This window comes from Syngnathus acus, chromosome 15 (genome assembly GCF_901709675.1).
Source record: "Syngnathus acus chromosome 15, fSynAcu1.2, whole genome shotgun sequence".
In the NCBI taxonomy this organism is placed as follows: Eukaryota; Metazoa; Chordata; class Actinopteri; order Syngnathiformes; family Syngnathidae; genus Syngnathus; species Syngnathus acus.
This window is the reverse complement of record NC_051100.1, coordinates 746,928-769,789: the sequence shown is the minus strand read 5'-3', so window position 1 is coordinate 769,789 and position 22,862 is coordinate 746,928. Positions and strand designations below refer to the sequence as shown.

General features: G+C 45.3%; 3 protein-coding genes across 7 annotated transcripts; 2 read left to right on the top strand and 1 right to left on the bottom strand.

The window, feature by feature from the left end:
• Positions 1 to 59: 59 nt before the first annotated feature.
• On the bottom strand, positions 60 to 5,122 carry LOC119134828 (zinc finger protein 518A). Of its 5 annotated transcripts, none has more exons than XM_037271896.1 (4): positions 4,906 to 5,122; positions 1,566 to 3,557; positions 1,455 to 1,508; positions 60 to 1,366 (listed from the first exon to the last, which is right to left on the bottom strand). In XM_037271896.1, exons 2-4 carry the CDS (start codon positions 3,541 to 3,543, stop codon positions 765 to 767), a joined length of 2,634 nt encoding a protein of 877 aa, XP_037127791.1. In that variant the 5' UTR covers positions 3,544 to 3,557; positions 4,906 to 5,122; the 3' UTR covers positions 60 to 764. The 5 variants fall into 5 exon arrangements, with proteins under 5 accessions (XP_037127791.1, XP_037127792.1, XP_037127788.1 ...); XM_037271897.1 differs by having other exon boundaries at positions 1,572 to 3,557; XM_037271893.1 differs by having other exon boundaries at positions 60 to 1,381; positions 4,906 to 5,121.
• A 950-nt stretch (positions 5,123 to 6,072) lies between these two features.
• Positions 6,073 to 8,796, top strand: ccnj (cyclin J). The gene is made up of 6 exons (XM_037271400.1): positions 6,073 to 6,236; positions 6,417 to 6,509; positions 6,825 to 7,035; positions 7,106 to 7,405; positions 7,585 to 7,744; positions 7,860 to 8,796. The coding sequence occupies exons 2-6, from the start codon at positions 6,441 to 6,443 to the stop codon at positions 8,149 to 8,151; spliced, it is 1,032 nt and encodes a 343-aa protein (XP_037127295.1). The 5' UTR covers positions 6,073 to 6,236; positions 6,417 to 6,440; the 3' UTR covers positions 8,152 to 8,796.
• A 713-nt stretch (positions 8,797 to 9,509) lies between these two features.
• btaf1 (BTAF1 RNA polymerase II, B-TFIID transcription factor-associated) lies at positions 9,510 to 21,906 on the top strand. Its single transcript, XM_037271860.1, has 38 exons — positions 9,510 to 9,940; positions 10,726 to 10,849; positions 10,989 to 11,103; positions 11,197 to 11,331; positions 11,708 to 11,907; positions 12,192 to 12,325; positions 12,475 to 12,604; positions 12,686 to 12,754; positions 12,865 to 12,954; positions 13,027 to 13,122; positions 13,212 to 13,388; positions 13,476 to 13,616; positions 13,705 to 13,829; positions 14,036 to 14,156; positions 14,372 to 14,476; positions 14,586 to 14,735; positions 14,885 to 15,027; positions 15,173 to 15,347; positions 15,442 to 15,645; positions 16,154 to 16,574; positions 16,661 to 16,845; positions 16,932 to 17,085; positions 17,181 to 17,290; positions 17,458 to 17,659; positions 17,751 to 17,899; positions 18,006 to 18,158; positions 18,259 to 18,380; positions 18,446 to 18,613; positions 18,699 to 18,776; positions 18,856 to 18,985; positions 19,063 to 19,204; positions 19,283 to 19,413; positions 19,513 to 19,632; positions 19,865 to 20,017; positions 20,130 to 20,338; positions 20,413 to 20,572; positions 20,671 to 20,841; positions 21,062 to 21,906. Exons 1-38 carry the CDS (start codon positions 9,927 to 9,929, stop codon positions 21,203 to 21,205), a joined length of 5,550 nt encoding a protein of 1,849 aa, XP_037127755.1. The 5' UTR covers positions 9,510 to 9,926; the 3' UTR covers positions 21,206 to 21,906.
• Positions 21,907 to 22,862: the final 956 nt, after the last annotated feature.

The window sequence follows — 22,862 nt, the reverse complement described above, 5'->3', positions numbered from 1 at the left end:
ACACACACACACATAGTTCCTGTGCTGTCAATACTGAGATCGCGTGTCTGCTTTTGGAAATCTTTTGCCACAGGAGAACACCGATTGAGATTGTCTGCTTGCGCTGAGGTAAGGGAAATCAAAATCCTCCTTTAATAGTGCAAGTAAAAAATTAAAAATTAAAAAAAAGAATCTAGATGATCATTTCAAGTCAAGCAAAACACAAAACAATACAATCAGTCTATGTCCGATTTTTAAAAAAAACTAGTCTTATTCGCTGACATCATAAAACACAACTTTGGGTATAAAAATGGAGCACGATAAGGATATGAAAATATATCGGTCACAGAAAAGGTGAGATTTGAACCATATTTGGAATTTACAGACCATTTACAGGAATTATTTCATGGGCCCAAAAATAAAGTTTATAAATACATGTTGAATAAAACAGCTTATTGTTTTTTTGTCTTCTTCTTCAGTTTTTGGTAGATTTGACGAACCAACATCCATCCCATTTGAAAAACATAAATATGTTACATCCTACTCCGACTGTGGCAATACAGTGTTTTGTCAAATGTGACAGTGTATTTAAATAAAGCATATGCGTAGACAAAGGCTACTTTTTAAGAACCAAACAAAGCCCTTCATGAAGGTGCTACTCCAAGATTCCGCTAGCTAATGTTACCCTGAGCTTGTGCAATCCTATTTCATTAAGACTTGTAATTAAGGTGATTGTCACATGATTGCAGTCATCTATCTTCCATTTTGTTTCTTTTCCAGTGTATTCAAACATGTTCACAGTTTGGCTTTTTCCAGTCCATCAGGTGCCTCTTTCGGTGGAGCATCCACACCTCCTGCTTGTCAAAGACTCTGCCGCAAAACCAGCAAGTGAATTTCTCCGCCGTCTTCCTTTTGGGCGAAAGCCCACCGACCACCTGGTATCTTTTCCTGCTCAGTCTGCGCAGCCTAAGCTTCAAAACAAACCTTTCCTTGACCGAGTTCTCCCCACGCCACAGCGGTCGGCTCTCGGTGTCCCGATAACGCTTTGTCCCGTCGGTCAGGGCTGAGAGCGCGTGGAGAGTCCTTTGCGACAGGACCACCTTGTGCACATCTCCTCTGTAACGGCTGACCACGTTCATGATCCTGGCCACCTCTGGGATGTCTGCATCCGGGTGATTGAGTACCACAACGGGCTGGTCCCTCACCGGACGCCTTATGGGCTGCGAGGGATTCATGGCTATCAACTTCAGGGTTCTTTGCAGGCTTTTGGGAGCAGGCTGCCAGTGGCCTACAAAAGCTGCCCAGGAATCATCCAATGCTTTGAAGTCTGAAGGCAGCGCAACACAGTGGTCAGTGTGTTCCGTCGATGCTGCAGGCTTAGCTCCTCCTGAGTTGATCACATCTGTCAAATTCAATTTGACACGCATTTACAAATATATGTGCAACAATGTCAAGCCAATCATTTGCAGTCTTACCATGTGATGTCGTAGCAGGTTGGGAAAGCGGGGGCCACTTGCTGTGGCTGCTGCTGGTGGTGGTGCTGCTGCTGCTGGTGGTGATGGTGCTGCTGCTGCCGCCGCCGCTGCCGCCGCCGCCGCCGCCGCTTCGAGTGGCTCCATCAACAGCCGACTCTGGGAAAGCACCGGAGGAGGGCAACCGGGAGTTCTCGGGGCACGCTTTGACCGCAGTCTTTGACGGGACGCTTTTGTCAACAAGTGTGGAAAAGTTGTTTGGGGATTGATTTGCATCATGGCGTTCTCTTTCAGATGGCAAGTCTTCAAACGCTGCGGGCTGGAGTGCATTTCTAGGCTCAGATGGCTTTGCAGAACAATGTGGAGGATGTTCAGCCTTTGCTGGTGCATGTGCTGATGGAATGGCTTCTCCGGGGTCAGGCTGATCACTGACACGGACCTGGAACGCCGAGTCAGGATTTGCTAGTTCCTCCACCCGAAGCCCGTTTCTTTCAAGTAAAGGGTTTTGTGACACCCACTGCTTCTCCTTGACGGGATTTTTCTTTAACACAATCTTTAGGGCGAATTCGGAGGTTGCTTTCTTTGCCTTTTTGGATCTGGACTTTCTTTTCCGTCTTCTCCTCAGAGTTGGATTTTTCGCTTTGTCTTTAGATGTAGCTTTCTGTTCTTGGCTCTCGTTTGTGCCCTTGGGCTGAGCAGAAATATTGATTCCATCCAAAGTGAGTTGCGCATCTTCAGGCCTTATTACTTTCCCCCCGTTATTCGAGTTAGTCTCCTGGTTCTCTCCATTTTCTAGAATCCGGACACACCCAGGCGGTTCATTGCGGGTGGAACCGAATGGATTTTTACTTTGTTTCGTTTCATTTTCAAGGCAACGTAAGTCGTCGTTGAAAATGACTTGACCTCCCTTGTGGCCAATGTCAAAATGATCCTCAGCGGCAGGGCTTTCAGGGGTCACGCTTTCTTTTTCCGTCTTCAGTCTCTTAGCATAGGTAGCACCGTTCGGAGCCAACGTTATCTTGTTTTGGACCGTGAGGACAGCCAGATCCTCGGAATTCGCCACCACGCCGTTGTTGGACTTGGGATGGACGTTGATGTCTTGAGGGACGTTAGACAGAACCGACTTGAGAGCCTTGGTCCATTTCTGGTCACCCTTTCCCCCCGCCACAGATTTCATTAGAAACTGCTGGGTCGTCTCTAATGTCGTTTGGGGATCAGATAAATGACAGTATTTATCCAGGAAGTCTGGACCTGGCAGAGAAAGGCAGTCCTCTGTCAACCAGCACATGTCCCTCACCGTGCTCCTCGTTAACCTCGGCTTCATTTGACTGTTGTTTGATTTCCTTGCCATGGACCGGATTTCCTTCTTTTTCGGACAACTATGGTTTGCATTGATGTGCTTTGCAAGCACCCACTTGTGTGAGGTTTCATAGGCGCAGTGGGGACAAGATAAAGCTTGATTTGCTGTTATGGAAGCAATCTCATTTGCTCTTTGGAGGCCAAGATGATGGACACACAAATGCTCTAAAAAGACAGTCACGTCGCCAGTGGAGAATCTCGGACACTTTTCGCATGAATATTTGCCATTTTGGCAGTGACGCAGTGTGAGGTGCGCACTCAGTTCAGACCATGTGCGTATCACGTCGTCGTTACATACGCTGCAACTAGAAAACGTCTCCTTGTGGCTCAACAGATGAACTCCAAGGTAGGAGAAGTCGTGTGCCGCAAAAGAACACAAATGACAAGAAAAAACAGGTGAGCTCCCTCTGTGCTTTTCCTCAAAGTGGCTCATCAAGTCTTTGGGAATATATTCCAGATTGTCCTTACATTGACTGCATGTAAACTTGAGTGCATCTATAGGCCTACTGTGGCTTGTCCAGCGGTCACTTTGTTGTGCCTCCAGGTGGGACTTCTTCAACGAAGGCCACTCTGTGCTTTGCTTGCGTTCCTCTGGTAGCTTTGGTCCCTTTTTAGCTTCACGTTGCATAGCTGGGAGCTGAGCTTCACGTTTCCTTCGGCGGAGCCGTTTGTGCCACACTCTATGCTTCTTATTTGTGGCAGGGGGAACTTTGCAAATATCCACCAAATCCATGGTCTTTCAGGTTTCTGGAAAGAAAGAAAAAAAAAAAAAAAAAGAGTACAAGTCATCAACACACAAGGCATAGCCACTTTAAATTAAGACAGCACCAACAAAAAATAGATAAGGCAAGCAAATATTACCCTTTGAATATACTGTATTATTCCAATTACACACAGTATCTTGTCAAGTAAAATTCGGTCAGTCGACACTGAATTTGTTCATATTTTTCTGAAATGTTGCCCAATAGAAATAATGAGATTAGAATCAATCCATTGTGATGAATGAATTGCTAATTGATGGAAAAATAGAAAGCATACTCAGAGATGATCTGATCTTTACGGTTCCATATTTTGATGGGTTTAAGCATTGTAACTTCTTTGTTATGTAGAATGCAATCAACACTTGTGGAGTTCACTCACTCAATTCTGTTGATAAGATGTGGCGGTTGTGCTTTAATGTCAAGTAATTCATCAAAATGAAACATCAAGGTTCTACGCGGACAAGCAAAAAACCTGTTTATGCTACATGCACTCTAAGAAAACCCAATGATACAACTTGTGTCATTTTAAATGTTCATTCATCATGTTGACTGTTCTGTTGATTAGTTAGACTCGAGTTCAAATACGTGTTGGTGGGTGACTGACTATACTTGTATATAATACTTGTCTGGAGTGGCCAGTAATTCCAAAATCCCATCACATATGCCACCCTGGTCTTTGTAAAAAAGAAGCACTTCTATTATTGCTGCATATCCACCTGTTGCTGGCTACAGTTCAACTTGTTCTTTGCGGAATCCGAACATTTCCCTAAACGGGAACAACACGGTGTTTGGTGTTGGGCCACTCTTGCTAGACAGTAGGTCCATCTCTGCTTGATACACTAAGGAGTAGTTGCATTAAAATGACGAAGTGATTGTTTGTGTTATGAAGTTTGCAAAAGCACCAATATATGAAGCGAAAGAGTCTGCAAAGTGATTAGATCACCGCAGCCATGTCGGTAAGTTGGGCGGCCATTGTACTAGAACTTAACCACAACAAAGTGACGAGACTGAAAGCAACAGACGCTGCAGGGAATTGGGAAGTGACGATTCGAAAGCAACCGAGCGAAAGACTTGTCACTACATTCACTTGCCGGGAAAACATCATGCGCTTGTTTGCTAACGGCGAAAATGAAGTGGCGTTTTGCTTATTTAAGAATAACGTGACGCACCAAGCGCTTGCATAGTGCAATCATTTGTGGAATAAAACGCGTAGCGACAAAAGTTACGATAGTTGCACATTTTAGCGTGACGTGGCGATAACAATGTCATCCAAACTTGTAGGTTGCACACGTCCAAATGAAAGCAGTTGTTGGTGCAATTGTCTCGGTTGTTACCTTTTCTTTTGTCGAGAGCTTGACAGCTCAGCGAGTGGCAGCCATGATGGTTGTTTCATCATCCGGGGATTACAGTCGCTGAGCCCACTTAGCCTTTAGCCTTTAGCCTGTCCTGTCCTCTCCTGTCCTGTCCTGTGCTGTGCTGTCTCGGACCTCCTGCTGCCTCTGTCTACAGAGAAGCCCGACTGGACGGACGCCACTCATGTGGAGGAGAGAAGCGAATTAACTTGCAAATTGCTCTTTTAATCCTCCATGACCATTCACTCCTATGTCTTATTTTACACAAAAATAATCAACCTGTAACTGGCTGGCACTTTTTTTTTTAATCGTTGTCGCAGATGTCTTTTTTTTTTTAATTGTAAATGTAATGACATTTGTGTTTTATTCAAACAAAATGTGACTTTGGCTTGAGAGTAAGAATATTCTGCAGCGCAGACCTCCACTATGGAGAAACATCTTTTTCCTGTGGGTGGCAGTAACGCACTGTTTTCACGATTATTATAAGTACAGTATGACTGTAAAAACGTCTTTCTTAATTTTTGACAACTTTTCATCAAATATCTTTTTTAAATGTCAAAGAACATTTTCATTTCATTCAAAATACATGTGCAGCACCGTTAGCGTAATGTTGCCGGTTCAAATCCAGGCTCCAGCCTTGATGTGTGGTGTTTTCATGTTCTTCCTGTGGTTATCTGATTTTGATTTGATTGGATTTGATTTGATTTTGTGGACTTCAGCTTGCAGTGGCAATGCTTGATGTGAAGGGCTGTCAGTTTGATACACACTTGTGCAATAACTAATTTGCACAAATGATTGACTTTTAATTATTTGATTTGAATAATTATATTCTTCTAAGTGGTGGCATGGTGGACAACAGAATGCTATCCATTTGTTAAATATGTCTATTTACACATTTAATTGGCTGAGTCCTGTTGCTGTTCCTCGTTGTGCTGCTTTCATGACCAATTAGAAATGTGTAAAATGAGACAGTGACCGCTTACTAGAAAATCAACTGTAGCGATCAAAACCCTCATGTTTGAATGTTGTAAACATTATAGAGTCTAACGTGATTTCTCATCAACTGTATACAAATATAGGGCCTACTTGGGACCTTCATTGTGGCCTATTTCATTTTGTAACTGAAGGGGACTCACGGAGATTATGTAACTTCCGTTGACACTGAAGGCCACAGCCGCGTTTGCTGGGCTTGTGTCAAGGGATGAAGCTTCACTGACTGATTGCTTGCGCGGTGCAAAAGCATGTTCTACGAGTATACGTTGTAATTTATTTCAGCAAAACGGGCCGCTATATTCCATTGATGTGCTCTCTGGGTGAGTATTCGCTTTTCCAAACTCTCTTTAACGAACTCGATAGAACTCTATGCAACCGGTGCAACTGCCTGCACGCGTGCCACAAATATCAGCTGTTTCTATATAGCACGGATGTATTTGAACTTTCTGGACAGACTAATTGACGCTCGCTAGAATGTAATTGACAGTTTGTGTTTTCAGTTGTTTCAAAAGCCCCTGTGTTAAATGGAGCTAGAGGACCAGTGGTGGCAAGGACAACTGGCTAAAGATATTCACCAGGCGCTGCGAAACAATGTGAGTGAGTGAGTGAGTGAGTGAGTGAGTGAGTGAGTGAGTGAGTGAGTGAGTGAGTTCCCAGGCTGGGATTTGGCGTGGCGGGCTGCTCACTCATTAGCAAAATGGACTCTTCATTCAGTGAAGAAACGTGTGATCAAACTGTGTTTATAACAGCTCCATACATTTTTAAAACCCCGTTTGTGACAAATGCATGTGACTCTGAATTTTCATCAGCTTGTGGTTTGTGCATTCACAAGCTATGTTGAGTCTGCATCGTATAGTGAAAGAATGAAGCTGCAGTAGCATTCTCAAAGGCAAAATGTCTTCATTCAGGAGCTCAACCTGCCCTCCTTTAAAGGCCAGTCCCCTCAGCTCAACTTGAGGCGATACTTTGCAGACCTCATAGCCATCATCAGCAACCACTTCCGGCTGTGTCCCACAGCGAGACACCTTGCTGTCTACCTGCTGGACCTCTTCATGGACCGCTACGATGTCACGACTCAGCAGCTTCACATGGTCTCGCTCTCGTGTCTTCTTTTGGCAAGTAAGTGTGCGAAGGGTCTTTCTTCTTCTTCTTCTCACTGCGTAGTAATGCTCTGCTTTCCTTTCTGCAGGTAAATTTGAGGAAAGGGAGGACAAGGTTCCAAAATTGGAAACACTGAATAGTCTAGGGTGCATGCGCTCCATGAACGTAGTTATGACCAAGCAGGCTCTTCTCCACATGGAGCTGTTCCTGCTGGAATCCTTCCAGTGGAACCTGTACCTCCCCACAGCAGCTCATTTCATCGAATACTACCTTTCTATCGCAGTTCACGAGGGAGACCTACACGATGGCTTGCCTATGACCTGTTTAGAGAAAACAAAACTCTACATGGCCAAGTATGTCGATTACTTCCTGGAAGTCTCCCTGCAAGGTAATGGTACACATGTGAACTAATTGCTGAAGAACTTCTCAAAGTTTTTATTAAGACACCTGGGAGCTGTTTTAAATTGGAGGGGGGGTCATAACCTCTCCAACTTGAACAGCAATGACATGCCGCTTGTATGTGTCCATTTTGTGAAGTGTCTTTTCTATTTTTTGTTCTTTGCCCAGATCATGTGTTTTTATGTTTTGAACCCTCTCTGGTGGCCGCTGCATGCGTGGCTGCCTCGCGCCTCATCCTGCACGTATCCCCTACTTGGGCACCCCGATTGCAGCGGCTCACAGGCTATACATTGGATAACCTGGTCGCATGTACCGAGAAACTCCTCATGTGTGTATTTGAATGATCTGACAATGAATTCTAGAAATTCTCCTCGCGGAAAATTACTGTTGTAAAGTTACAAGAATTTTATCAACTGATTTTTCACTGTCCTCTTTTTGTTTAGTGCGCATGACAGTGATGTGAAAGAGGCCAACAAGCATAAGTACCAGCAGCCGGGCCAACCGCTACAGCAGCAAGTTCAGACGGTCTACCACAGTTCGAGCCAGGCAGCCACTGTGGCCCAGTACCTGCACCGGCCCGGCACGCAGTATCCCCGGCAAGTTGCGCAGTCAGCTCTCGTCCCAAACCACAGACCTAGCGCATATCTGGCCCACACCGCCACCCTGCAGGTCTCCAACGGCCCCGTGGCAGGGCAGTACTCAGGCCATCACTGCCTCATTGGATCCAAAGTCTAACCTTACTGAAAGAGCTTACTTGCCAAGCCGGCACTTGTGCTACGTGCATTCACAGCTGATGATGGTCTTTGGGGATTTAGAGATTGAGAAGAAATTCAACGACTATTAAAAGTCCATGAAATGAGAAAGAATGCTTTTAGTTTAAGAGGACTTGATGAGATAGGCGCAGCATGTTGGACCTCTGAGCTATGTGCAATATGTATGCTCTGTAGTCATTTTCTGTGGAGAGCCAGTGTAAGGATTTTTGTTCAATTGAGTACCGCTAGTGACTTTGCACTGCTTATCCTCACTAGGGTTGTATTACTATAATTTTGCATCAGGCCAAAATTCTATTTAATTAAAACAAAGTATCTTTGAAGTATTGATCACAGTGCCTTATAGCGGTGCTGTTAATGACTCCTAAGTTGAGGGAAGAACAGCACAGGGTTTGGGACCGTTTGTGGGCAATGAATATTTTGTGAGCGCAATTGTATTTTTTTTCTGTACCTGTATAGAATTTTTGTTTACGTATTTGTGAACTGTTGAAAGAATGAGGTCATATGCAGAGACAGTGTTGCTCTTCTGTAGACAGATTTCAGTCAGTGATGTGCACTAATGCGCATTTTAAATAAAATACAAATCTCTGTTGAACTGAATTTGCTTTCTGAAATAGCATATTTGTGTTCGTTTTTATCCAAATATTTTATTGACACTATTGACGGCATTTGCCTAAAACAGCCTCTGTATAGTGTTTTCTATCATTTAAAATCTTTCAGGTCTCTTTCACAATTAGGAAATAGATAAACATAAACCTCAGATAATGATAAACAAATCAAATAAACATTTTATGCACACAAACAGGATATTTTTCATCCCACAGGAGGCTTTCTTCTTCGTGTCGATAGGGAAAGTGTTCAGCACCATGGTCAGCTCTATCTATTGTCACCCCCCCCCCCCCCACACACACACACACACACACGCACAGACACGCTGCCTAGCTATTTAATTGTACTTATAACTTGTTAAACATAAAATCAAATATAGAGAACATGCGGTGACAGTACGACAATCGTGAATATGAAAAAAGCCAGCTTTGTAAAAGCAAAGCTTTGTCAAAATATGATTCATATGTACGTTATGACGGGGTTTTGTGCAAACACCAAAAGTGATGTATTGGCTACATGCCGTATTTTAAAAGATCGCCTATACCCGCGCGAAATAAAATAATGCACGCATCAAATGTTAAAAAAAAAAAAAAAAGCGTCCATTCGCGTTTTTTCTTTTTCTTTATTCGTATTCCCTTTTAACGCGTACGTTCATTGGCTTGCCGTGATGTGTGTAGCCAATCAGCGATCGCCTTCCACAGAGGAAGGAATAAATGCAAGATGGCCCCTCATATAAAAACAGTCTACTCAGTCGCCTCGTCAGCGACACAAAATAACTCTTTATACTTAATTAGGTTGAAGTATTTATCTGCAAAGAGTTCTGAAGGGTAACGTAAGCCATGGATTCATATGTTTGTGGTACTTGGTAACATTTGGTGGCAGAAGATACCGGGGAGGCAAGAGAGACAACTTTGAAGCCATGAATTGAAAGTGAACTCGGCGTCTTGTTTTGACACACTTGGGGCGGTCAGTAGCACATCCGCAGACTGCCGGGCCTCGACTCGCTAACGCTAGCTGCTAACTAGCCTGCTGTCATTCTTCGCCACACTTCGGAATCCATTTACAGTGATCGTGTTGAGTCTATAGTTTCGATTTGAATGTGGGACGGGAAGAGCGACAGGACTCCTGAACATGGCTGTAACAAGGTAAGATCCGCCTATGTTACGCTAATGCATAGTTTGTATGTGTCGGACTTGACTCAAACAATTGGCTAGCTAGCCTACTTAACAGTGTGGCGTTCGATTTAGCAGAGAACGGCGTAGCGACAGCTATACCAGCCCTTCTGTAAACAGTGTCATGTTGGGCAAAACTTGAGTCAGCGTACACATTCGTGTTGACACCGGGTCCATCTTACTCTTGATCTGATTGTGCGGCGGTGTTGTGCACCGACCGCTGCTTCCTGTAGTGAAGTCAAGTTGCTGGATGCAGGATGGAGAACGACAACGTGATGACATGACGTTTGGGTCCGCTGACTCCTAAACTCGAACACTCTCATAGTATAAGTGGAGGTATAGAAGAGTAATTGGGATCAGCTTTCAAATATTGTTCGAATGATCTGATGACTGTGGCCTGGCTATGGTCACGTAGGATGTTCCAATTCCTCTTGGTGTGACCGTGGTAACAATCTACTACTGTTCTACTGTTCTGGGGGCAAAAGCTATATACACCTTTTAATCCACACCACTTTATTTCTAGACTGCTTAGTTAAAAGCACAGTTGCTCCCGCCTCCATCGTTAGACAGGAGTGTTGCTGCCCCATACATTCCGTAGCAAAAATGCTATATGGACGTGTTGATCAGAAGTTCTTGAATTACTCCTACATCCCACAGCCTCACTGCCCAAGTTTCTGTCATTGTAGAGCTATTAATATTGTCTTGTGCTCATTGCCTTACATGTTGTTTGTGCTGACCTTATATCCATGTATTTCTAGACTTGATCGTTTGTTCATCCTACTTGACACTGGAACAACTCCAGTAACGAGGAAAGCAGCAGCCCAGCAGCTAGGAGAAGTGGTTAAACTCCACCCGCATGAGCTTAATAACTTATTGGCTAAGGTATGTTTGTTTCAAATGGGTGTCATAACAAGGCTAACTTGGGCTAGTTGGCTGGCTTCTTTGTCTTTTCAGACGTCATTGTTTTGCTCATCTGACATTTGAATTGTCAATGCGATAAATTGATTCTGTCTATTCTAAGGTCTTGACCTATCTAAGGAGTCCCAATTGGGACACTCGTATAGCCGCGGGCCAAGCTGTGGAAGCTATTGTGAAAAATATTCCAGAATGGAACCCTGCCCCAACGCCTAAAGAAGGTGATTGCCAAGGCTGGCCAGAAAACACTGCATGCTGCTTTGGTTTAATTACGTACAATAAAGGCTCTCAAAATTTGGGATGTTTTCTTCCAGAGTCATTATCGCCTGAGGATCCAGCCAGCGAGAGGCTGAGTTTCTACCATTTTGACATTTGCCGCCTACTCAAACATGGTGCCTCTCTTCTGGGCTCCGCTGGTGCAGAGTTTGAATTGCAAGATGACAAAATGTGTAAGTCAAGCCATTTTAACACGAGCTCGATGTAGCAAAGCTGGTGTTTTTTGTGTCAATGGTGTTTTTGAAAATTTCAACAAAATGATCCATATTTACACAGAGCTGCTAAAAAGCAGACTTCAACCAAATATTGACACAGAGCTGCTCAAGAGCCCCGGAAGCACATCCCATTTGCATTAGTAATCATGTGCACGTACACAGGCGACTTTTTCTAGCTATCATTCACAATTTCATGATAGAATGTGGCGTCATCCGACTTGAAAAGATAATGTTCAAATTGTTTGTGTCTATTTAATAAGTTGTTTGTAGCAGCTGCAATAGTCATGTTACTACTTGGTTTGTCGAATGGTTCCCAACTGTTGTATATTTTCAGGTGAGATGGACCCCAAGGAACGCCTGGCCTGCCAAAGAAAGCTTCTTCAGAAGAAGTTGGGACTTGACATAGGCGCCGCCATTGGCATGGACACCGAGGAGCTGTTTAATGACGAAGACCTGGACTATACTTGTCCGTCGAGTGTCTCGAGGCCTCAAGGAAGCAAGATTACAGCAGGGTCCAGCTCCCGTAATCACGTCGTAGGTCTTCCTTTCAGCATCATAACTTTTCTTGACCCAAACTGAGCACGTGTAAGCCTCTGCTACCAAGTATTTTGCATTAGCTCTTCTCGTCTGACATATTTGCTTGGTGGATGAGAAGTGGGGCACATTATGCAAATGTTGCTTTGTAAGATATCAGACTTGTCATTTAAGAGCGCAGCTACGGTGAATTTGACAATTCTTTGGTGCACTAATTGTTTTGGTGTTCTTTCAAACTGTATGTCTTGTCTGATGAAATGAAATAACCAACCTAATGGTTTCAGCCTATTCAAGCTGCCGAATTGATAGACTCGGAATTCCGGCCAGGCATGAGCAATCGCCAGAAGAATAAGGCAAAGAGGCTGGCAAAGCTAGTTGCAAAACAAAAATCCAGAGACTTGGATCCAAATGAAAAGAGGTGAGGAGAAAAAGCAGATTGGGAAACTGCACCGTGCATTGTTTTGCATTTCACATGCTAGGAAATTTGGTTGCACTGGTTGATCTGCCGGCCCACATTTAAGGGGACATAGTTTCAATAACATGATGATTTTTTTTTTTTCCCCCCAGTAATGACAGTTTTGAAGGTGAGCCTGAAGAGAAACGAAGGAAAACCACCAGCATAGTTATTGACCCGCCAGCAACAGAACATAAAGTTCTAATGAACAAAGTTCAGGATTACGCCAGTCTTTCAGACGAGGTAATGAAACGGGGCATACGTGTATCAATACCTAGTGAAAATTGTGTGACGCATGCACTCGTGCCTCTTCTTGATTTTTAGTCACAAGAATGGCCATTGGAAAGCTTCAGTGAAGAACTCTGCAACGACCTCTTTAATCCTTCCTGGGAGGTCAAAAAGTTATTTCAAACCTTAGAGAAGTCAACTGAGAAAAAGCACAATATCTTCTCCGCATTCTGATGAATACAGCAGCAAAAGCCACTCCTACATGTCATTTACAGATCCGTCACGGTGCAGGCACTGGTCTTCGAGAAATCCTCAAGTCCCACGGCGCAGGAGGTGGCAAACTTGCGGGAAGCACTGCAGAGCAGGTGTTTGATCGATGATCATTATTCTTGCCAGTTGTGAACGGGATTTGAGCACTAACTCTTATGTTGTTACAGATGTCGCGGCAGCACGAGGAGTGGATACAAGACCTCGTCATCCGTTTGCTGTGCGTCTTTGCTCTGGACCGTTTTGGAGATTTTGTATCGGATGAGGTCGGTGTTCACGACGCACTCTGCTTTACGTCATCGGACTTCTTTGCTTAATTAAGCACCGGTGTTGTTCCACGTTAATCTCTTCTCAGGTTGTGGCTCCTGTCCGAGAGACGTGTGCTCAGACGCTTGGTGTGGCACTGCGCCACATGAGTGAGACTGGGGTGTCCATGACAGTTGACGTGCTGCTGAAGCTGCTCAAAGAAGACCAGTGGGAGGTCCGTCACGGAGGCCTGCTCGGAATCAAATATGCACTCGCGGTCCGACAGGTACGCCTGTGAAGTGACACGATCGCCACATAAATACTTTGGAGCGTCACTAACCATCCGTCGTTTGTCTTCTTCTTGCATCTTTAGGACCTGATCTCTGTTTTACTCCCACGGCTGCTCCCTGCCATCACTGAGGGCCTTCAGGACCTTGATGATGATGTCAGGGCTGTGGCTGCTGCGGCACTCATCCCTGTGGTGGAAGGCTTGGTGCAGTTACTGCCCAATAGGGTTAGTTTCAAAAGACCTGTCGCAGTGTTTAAGGAAACGTTAAACATGGAGGTTTCATGTTCGTGACGGACGTTTCTGTGCGCCGCAGGTACCGTTCATCATAAACACATTGTGGGATGCTCTTTTGGATCTGGACGACCTCACCGCTTCCACCAACAGCATCATGACATTGTTATCGTCTTTGCTCACCTACCCGCAGGTTCGACAGTGCAGGTTGGTCCGATTGAGGTTCTCAGAGTAAAAGCCGAACGGTAACAATTGGCACTCATCACCGAGACCTTGGTCTTTGGATCTGGATGACATAACGCCTTCGCTTCCAGAATTTTAAACTGTTAGACAATGAGTTTGCAAACCTTTAGTTATTTCTCTGGATGGAGATGTGTTGGAATTGCGTTGATCAACTTTCTTGGTCTCTGTAGTATGCAGCAGTCCTTAACGGTGCTGGTCCCTCGGGTTTGGCCCTTCTTGAGGCACACTATCTCATCTGTTCGGCGGGCGGCGCTAGAAACGCTTTACACGCTCCTGTCTAAATCTGACCAGGTAATGTGTACAATACAATACAAATCAATGTTTGAAATATAAAGTGTTCTTTTTTTGAATTGATCGCTAACATTCAGTATGGATGCGTGCATAATATACACTCGGGTCTAAATCTGACCAGGTAATGTGTTCCTATAAAAATATGAAGTGTTCTTTTTTGAAATCTATGTATGCTTGCTCATATGACGCATCGCTGATGTGCTTTTCGCCATCAGAAATGTGCATTGTGGATCAACCCCATCCTCCAAGATATGCTCCGTCACATGTTCCAGTCTTGTATACTTGAAAGCAATGAGGAAATTCTGGAACTTATCCAAAAGGTACGATGAAGCCAAGAGAAATGAGTGGGGATTCTTCACCATTTCCTCTGTTTTTAGATCTTGTCCATAGTTACTAGGCTTCGATTAAGCTGCGTCCGTTTGCATCCAGGTGTGGGCGGAGCTACTCTCTCAGGCCCCGCAACAGTTTGTGGTAGCAGCCAGCTGTCCATGGATGGGCGCCTGGCTCTGTCTCATGATGCAGGCCTCGCACATTCCCATAGACCTCAACATGTTGCTTGAAGTCAAGGCTCGCGCCAAGGTTCTTTTCTTCTGCCCACTTGAAAGAAATACTTTGAAATGTGCCACTCCCAAAATATGCTGTATTCATGAAATATGAAAATGCTTCACTTTATTGACCTGATCAGATTCTTGGACAAAGCGTTGAGTGCATTTGTGTCAATGTAACAGGATAAAGCTGGTTCAAAGGCACGCCAAGGCACCAACCAGATCAAGGAAACAGTCCAGGAGTACATAGCAGGGGCAGAGACGGTGACCGATGACCCAGTATCGAGGGACTATGTGGTGATCCGTGCTCGCCTTATGGCTGCCAAGTGAGTCGGCATGCTTTCGCCGCATGAACCCACTTTTTTTTTTTTTTTCTCCACCCCCCGCCCCCCCCCCCCTTCTCGTGACTGACGCGGCTCCTTTTTCAAGAGTATTTTTATTTTTAGACATTCTCTCATCTCTTTGTTCCAGATTGCTTGGGGCTCTATGTAAGTGTATATGCGAGCCTCATCTCAATGCTGCGTCTCAGGAGATCCGTCCAGCTGAGTCTCTGGGCCAGTTATTGCTCTTTCACCTTAATTCAAAGTCTGCACTTCAGCGAATAGCTGTAGCTCTTGTACTCTGTGAGTGGGCTTCTCTGCAAAAGGTGAAAGGCTCTTTTTTGTATTCTTTTTGTGTGCACGACGAGGCCACTGGTTTCAAAGCAAATCTTGATTTCTGTTTCAAATGTTCCCCGTTAGGATTGCCAGATAGTGTCAAGTGCGGTGCAGCCTCGTCTCCTCGCCATTCTGTCCGAGCAGTTGTATTACGACGAGATTGCCATCCCTTTCACGCGCATGCAGAACGAGTGCAAGCAGCTCATCGCCTTGCTTTCTGAGGCTCACGTGGACGTTCAAGAGCGCCTCAATTGTAGTGTGTTCACTATCGATCAAGCCAACGAGCTGGTATGACCACTAAGGCGCATTGGAATACATGCTCGTGCACGCATTATCTGAGACAGCAAATGTATTTTCATCAGGCGTCGGTCGGAAGAGGCATTTGAACTTTGAATACGGTCTGTGCGTTCCAAATCAATCTCGTGAAATGCTGTGAGAGCCTCGCTCCCAATGGATACACTCCATTTTTAAAAGCCTGATGCAGCTGAGTCTTTAGTTTGTTTTCCTACGATGCAAATCTGGATACGCACCGTCTCTAGAGGTCATCTATGCTACTGTATATTAAGTCACTAGCAGTTAAGTCAACTAGCGAAAAAGTATCAAATGAAAAACCTTACCGTTCATAAGGTTATTGGCTTGCACACAGAAATGTACTCCAACGCGTCATTTGCGTGCCACTCGCCTCCACGCAATGTCGATCGAGACCTTTGTAAGCCGACGTTTGGCAGACAGCGAAAACTACAAAACAGCTCTGCGCCCAGTCATGCCAACTCCCATTCTCCTGCTTATTCCCTAGTTAACCACCATCTTCACAGAATCAACAGCTGCCTTGAATATGACGACCAAACCGTGGCAGGTATTGGACAACAAGCGGCAGCAGGCCCAAGCCACAGTCATGGAAACCAGCCACGAATGGCAGCAGTTGCATCTGCGTGTCCACATGTTCACCGCTTGCGCGGTGATCAACCTGCAAGTGCTTCCCGACAAACTCAACCCGCTGGTTCGACCTCTGATGGAGAGCATTAAGCGGGAGGAGAACACGCTTATTCAGGGCTACGCCGCTTCTTTCATTGCCAAGCTGCTGCAGCAGTGTGCTGGACGCTCACCGTGTCCCAACCCCAAAATTATCAAAAACCTCTGCGCCTCACTTTGCGCAGACTCTTCAGTCACCCCTTCGTCCGCCTGCCCCGTACCACCCGCACAGGAAAACTCCAAAGGTAACCATCCAAAGCGCTGATGTTTGACGTAAAAGTAGTTTTGGCGCTCACCTGAGTCGCGTTTTATTTCCCATTGTTGACATTAGGCGGCGGCTTGGACAAAGACTGCCTGCATCACATGGTTAACAAAACTCAAGGCATCATGACTCTGTACCGTCATCAAAGGGCAGCATTTGCAATCACCAGTAAAAGGGGCCCTGTTCCCAAATCGTCCAAGACTCCCACTTCAGACCTTCCTCCAGGCAGCGCCATCGGTGTAGACAATGACGAGGTATGACGGAATGAGCGGATGAACTCCGAGCTGATATCATAAGATACAAATCTGCTTTTGGCTGCGTTGTATTTTTCTCCTCCTAGAGGAAGCCGTGTCTTATTCAAAGGAGAGGGGCGGAGTTCTCGCTAACAACCATTGCGAGGCATTTTGGTAGCGACCTCACCGAGTCACTACCATACCTTTGGGAGAACACAGTGGGGCCTTTGAGGACCGTGGTCAATGAAAAGCATTTGATCGGTATGTTGAGTTGAAAAAGGTCACACTCTTTTGATGCAGTTCTCAAACGGTCACGTATGACACATGGTGTTGTAAGGGACTTTCCCGTCTTCCAGATAGGCAGATTCAGCTGGAAAGAGGTGACGTTGCAGCTCAGGAACTGGTCAACTCACTCCAAGTGCTTGAAGTCATGAGTGGAGCCATGTCCCATGAGCTCAAACCTCTGGTATGCCTCTTCTATTGTGTTTGCAATGACCTCATTGCAGCAAATGTGCTGACGAGACTTTATTGAGGTTGACCGTTGAGAATATTTATTTCTTTATTTCGTTGCATATGCATTAGTCCCAATGACTGCATTGAATGATCCCGTTTGTTTTTCCTGTTCAATTTCAGCTGCTGGAGCACCTTCCTCATCTGTTTACCTGCCTCCAGCATCCTTACACGGCAGTGCGTCACATGGCAGCTCGGTGCGTGGGCGTGCTTAGCAAGCTATCCATGCTGGACACCATGGATGCCTTTCTGGAGCGTGTCCTGCCCTGGTTAGCCGCGATTCACGACAGCACCAAGCAGGAGGGGGCCATCGAGGCTCTGGCTTGTATCCTTGGCACGCTGTCACGTGACCGGTTTAAGAAACGGCTTTGTGTTTCAATTTGGGCTGAGATTGTCCTTCACAAAGTGACTTTTAGGTGTCATGGAACAGTTGGATGTGGATATAGTGCCCTACATCGTATTGCTGGTAGTACCGGTGTTAGGACGTATGAGTGATCCTAGCGACAGCATTCGTTTCATGGCCACGCAATGCTTTGCTACGCTCATCCGTCTCTTGCCACTGGAGGTAAGACCGCGCAAATGAGAACCCGACCTGCACTCTCTCTGACTGACACATTTGATGGCATTTGATCTTTTATCCCCAATCTGAGACGGCCTACTTGTTTCCCTAGGCAGGCATACCAGACCCTCCTGCCATGTCTGCTGACCTGATCCGACAAAAGGCCAGAGAGCGACACTTCTTGGAACAACTGCTCGATGGCAGAAAACTGGAGAATTACAGCATCCCTGTGCCCATTAAGGCAGAGCTAAGGAAGTACCAGCAGGTATGCAGATTGTTCAAGACTCTCAAAAGTAGTAAGTCCTTCGAGTGACAATCGTCTTGATGTGCGAGTGAAAATGGCAATTCGTTCGTCCATCTCTTAGGATGGTGTGAACTGGCTGTCCTTCCTAAACAAGTACAAGCTCCACGGGATCCTGTGTGATGACATGGGCCTCGGCAAGACTCTGCAGTCCATCTGCATTCTAGCAGGAGATCACTACCTCAGGTACTGGACAAATGAGAAATGAATCTTCGATGTTTTTATAAAGCACTTTGTTGATTGCTTTTCAGGTCTCAGGAATATGCCAAGACAAAAGCGGCAGACTGCATCCCGCTGCCCTCTCTGGTGGTGTGCCCACCCACACTGACTGGTCACTGGGTGGACGAGGTGGGCAAGTTTTGCGCCAAAGAGTACCTCAATCCACTGCACTATACTGGCCCACCTACGGAGAGAATGCGGTAGGTTGGAGTGGTGTGCGATGCACCTTTCATAGATAAGCAAAGCAGGAAATGAGAATGACTGACCGTTTTGATTTGCTGTCAGGTTACAACACCAAGTGAAGAAACACAATCTTGTAGTTGCTTCTTACGATGTCGTACGAAACGACATTGACTTTTTTAAGTGAGTACCCTGTCTGCTTTTATTTCAAAGCGCATCTTTCTTTTGTATTTATCATGCGTTTTGATTTCCACCTTTGCAGAAATATCAAATTCAATTACTGTATTCTTGATGAAGGCCATATCATCAAAAATGGCAAAACCAAACTTTCCAAAGCTATTAAACAATTGGCTGCCAACTTCCGTGTCATCTTGTCGGGAACGCCGATTCAGGTGAGTTCCTTCCTGCGATGTTTGTTCAAACGGACCAAATTCTTCATGACTCATCCTTCTCCGCAACTCATCCGCAGAATAACGTTCTGGAGCTCTGGTCCCTTTTTGACTTCCTGATGCCGGGCTTCCTGGGGACCGAGCGCCAATTTGCTGCACGTTACGGCAAACCCATCCTGGCCAGTCGTGACGCCAAAAGTTCCTCACGGGAACAGGAGGCCGGTACGGCAGCTTCTTCCCCCCCGCCCCCCCCAAAATGCTTGCTGTGATGTCAATGTGACATGAGCTCTATCCGTGCAGGCGTCCTGGCCATGGAGGCGCTTCATCGGCAAGTGTTACCCTTCCTTTTGAGAAGGATGAAAGAGGATGTACTGCAGGACCTTCCTCCCAAAATAATTCAGGACTACTACTGTAACTTGAGTCCTCTTCAGGTTTGTCCCAGACCCTGCATGTACTTCATTCGATGTTGTGTTTTCATGGCGCGCTTCCAATTTGTTTTGACTTTTCATACGTTTCATACAAACTCTCAGGTTCAGCTCTACGAAGACTTTGCCAAGTCCCGGGCCAAGGCGAGCATAGACGATAGCATCTCTGCCCCTACAGAGCAAGAGGAAAAGCCCAAGCTGAAAGCCACAGGTCACGTCTTCCAGGTACGCTGCCGCCTCCTCATTATATCGAAGGCACAGATTTTCAACCGATACCATTTTGGCCTTATGAATAGTGCACAATGAACAAATTTGTACTGTGGTGTTTTTGATAAAGGGATATGAAAGTGGCTTATGACAGTAAGACAAAGTGTCACAAAGGGTTGAGAGATAAAAGAACCAGCAAAGTAAAACCAAAATGAACTTAGTCCAACTATAGACGTATATGATGTTTCAGGCCCTGCAGTACCTGCGGAAGCTGTGCAACCACCCGAGCTTGGTGTTGACCCCACAGCATCCAGAGTACAAACGCGTCACTGAGCAGCTAGCGGGCCAAAGTTCCAACCTGCGGGACATTCAGCACGCTCCAAAACTCTCTGCACTAAAACAGGTCAGCAACTTCTTCTCATGATGCTTCAATGGCTCTTCTGTCTATAGGCAGGCATTGTTCATTCCTAAAAGCTGTCTGTTAAAGCAATGTTTCCATTTCTGCCTTTGTTCAGTTGCTCCTCGACTGCGGACTCGGTGGCGGGGGTTCCGAAGAGAGCACCGAGGCAGTGGTGGCTCAGCATCGGGTGCTCATTTTCTGTCAGCTGAAGAGCATGCTGGATATTGTTGAGCATGACCTTCTGAAACCCAAAATGCCCACGGTCACATACTTGCGACTGGATGGGAGCGTGCAGGCCGGCCTGCGCCACGCCATCGTGTCCCGGTGGGTATTGGTCGACCGAGCTGCGACTCTTGCCAAAATCAATCTGAATCTGGTCTGCTGGCTTTTGGCTCCAGGTTTAACAATGATCCATCCATTGATGTGCTGCTGCTGACCACGCACGTCGGTGGTCTTGGTCTGAACCTGACTGGCGCTGACACGGTGGTGTTTGTAGAACATGACTGGAACCCGATGAGGGACTTGCAGGCCATGGACCGTGCTCATAGGATAGGCCAGGTACTCGCGGCGGCACGCTGCTGTGTGCTATAAGCACCGGTGACCGACCAGTACCGGAAATGAATTGGCTGCTCGTTTAAAGCTCGCATGTTTTGCAGAAAAGGGTCGTGAACGTGTACAGGCTCATCACTCGAGGCACCCTGGAAGAGAAGATCATGGGCCTGCAGAAGTTCAAGATGAATATAGCCAACACCATCATCAGCCAGGAGAATGCCAGCCTGCAGAGCATGGGAACAGACCAACTGCTCAACCTCTTCACGCTTGACAACGTGAGAATACCAAAGGGACCTGATTTCAAAATTGTAATTCAGCTGTCTTTTTGTTTGGATTTTAGTTTGCAATAGAAGACAATTTAAACGATAGGTTACAGGGACCAAAAAAAAACCTTTACTAAACTGGAAAACAGTGGGCTGAATAAACACAATATTATTTTATTTTTTGCCACCCGGCCGGGGTGAAATTCAGTACGTATTCATGTGCGTGTTTCAGGACGAGCAGAAGGGTGAGCAGTCCACGTCGAGCTCAGGGAAGGCCTCTATGAAGTCGGTGCTGGACGGCTTGGGAGAGCTCTGGGACCAGCAACAGTACGACAGCGAGTATAATCTGGACACTTTCATGCACTCCCTGCAGTAGCGCCACCTTGCCTCCCATACTCACCTCACGGCTCTGGAATATCATATCGGCTGGCCAAGCAGGACCTGGTCAGAATCTGACGAACCCTGCAAGAACGTCTTCGATCCAAGTGTCCCTCTTACCGCTCTAAAGTTTTTCACTGGTTTTCAGTGAATCCTTTACAAAGTTGCAAAGGTAATCCGTTTGATCACGTAGTCTCGGCAGCGTAAAATGGGTTTCTTCAGTAGTAGCTGCTACTTGTTGTGGCAACCAATACGGTTCCTTCTTATCCCTTCTCTTCCACCTCTGCGTCATAAAGCTCAACGGAATCCAGTCACCTTGCTCTCAAGTTAAACATTGCCAATCCAAATGTCAGTGACCAATTTGTCACACCACACCAAACTTTGTATGAGACAACTGAGCACCTCTTCCCTATCCACTAGATGGCGCCATTTTTGTAGTTATTCAAAAGTGGTGCGGACAAGAGCCTGAACCTCCCAATGAGTATAAGATGAGCAGGGGAAAAGTTGCGCACTTGATGCAGCGTCACAGAGACTAAACCTTTTTCAGGGGCTAAGCTGAAAATAGCTTCTGAAATGTATTTTAAAGAAATTCATATGTACACATTTCTGTAATAGCTGCTTTTTGTTTATGAAAGTGGAATTGAAATAAATTCTACAAACCCTTTGAGCTACATTAAGCAACATTGTTTTGTACATCCTAAAAAAAAAAAAGTGCTGAAATGAACTTTGTAGTCATTTAATCATGGTTAGCTTGGATACAGGATTGAAAGCCACAAGAGATGTTAGCGTTTGCCCATTAGAAAACATCCAAAACAAACTAGTCATGTTAAGATACCTGTGTATAGCTTTGTTAAAAAAAAAAAAGTTATTTCAGGTCTCTGGACACCCAAAACATTCAAAGTCTGCTTTATTGGTAATTCCTTCACATGTCAAAGACACACAAAGAGATCGAAATTAGGTTCCCACAAAGTAGATGCAAATAAAGAACACTCTTTTAAGAACATAAAACTCTGTGTTTAAGTCAAACCAGCTGAACAGAATTCAGCTAAAATGGCGCTGAAACAAATTCTGATTTGAACCATACATAGTAGGCCACTGTTGCAATAACACCATTCTTCAGTTGAAATGAGGATGAAATATGCATCTGTTTAGATCAAGATATTACCAAATGAATCATACTGCACTATATATCATAACTACTTGAGAAGTACCTTTGCTTATTTTTGTCCTTTTGCCTCTGCACCTCTTCATTATTTTCTTCTTTTCTCCCTTCTTTGAGGCACATCCTTGTGTGCATGTGTGTTTGTGTGTCTTCTTGCACAGGGGATTCTGATAAGAGATGTCAGTGTCAGCCCTGGGGGAAGACGCTTGCTAATAGACTTTGCTCTGTGGAGGAGAATGCACTAAGAACATTATGTTCAAATATTCAGTTGTGTGCGTGCGTGCATACACATGCTCTAGCTAGCACATGCTCTAGCACATGCAGACTTAGTGCATATTGCTTGATGAAGCTGGTCATTCTTGCTGTTTTTATCATGCGTTGAGCAGTGAACGTGGGTGTAACCTGTAGCTATACATCTCTATGTTTCCACTGGAGAAATGCCTTCATTGTTGAGATAATGCAGCAAGTTCTACCATATGCTCTTTTGATGATG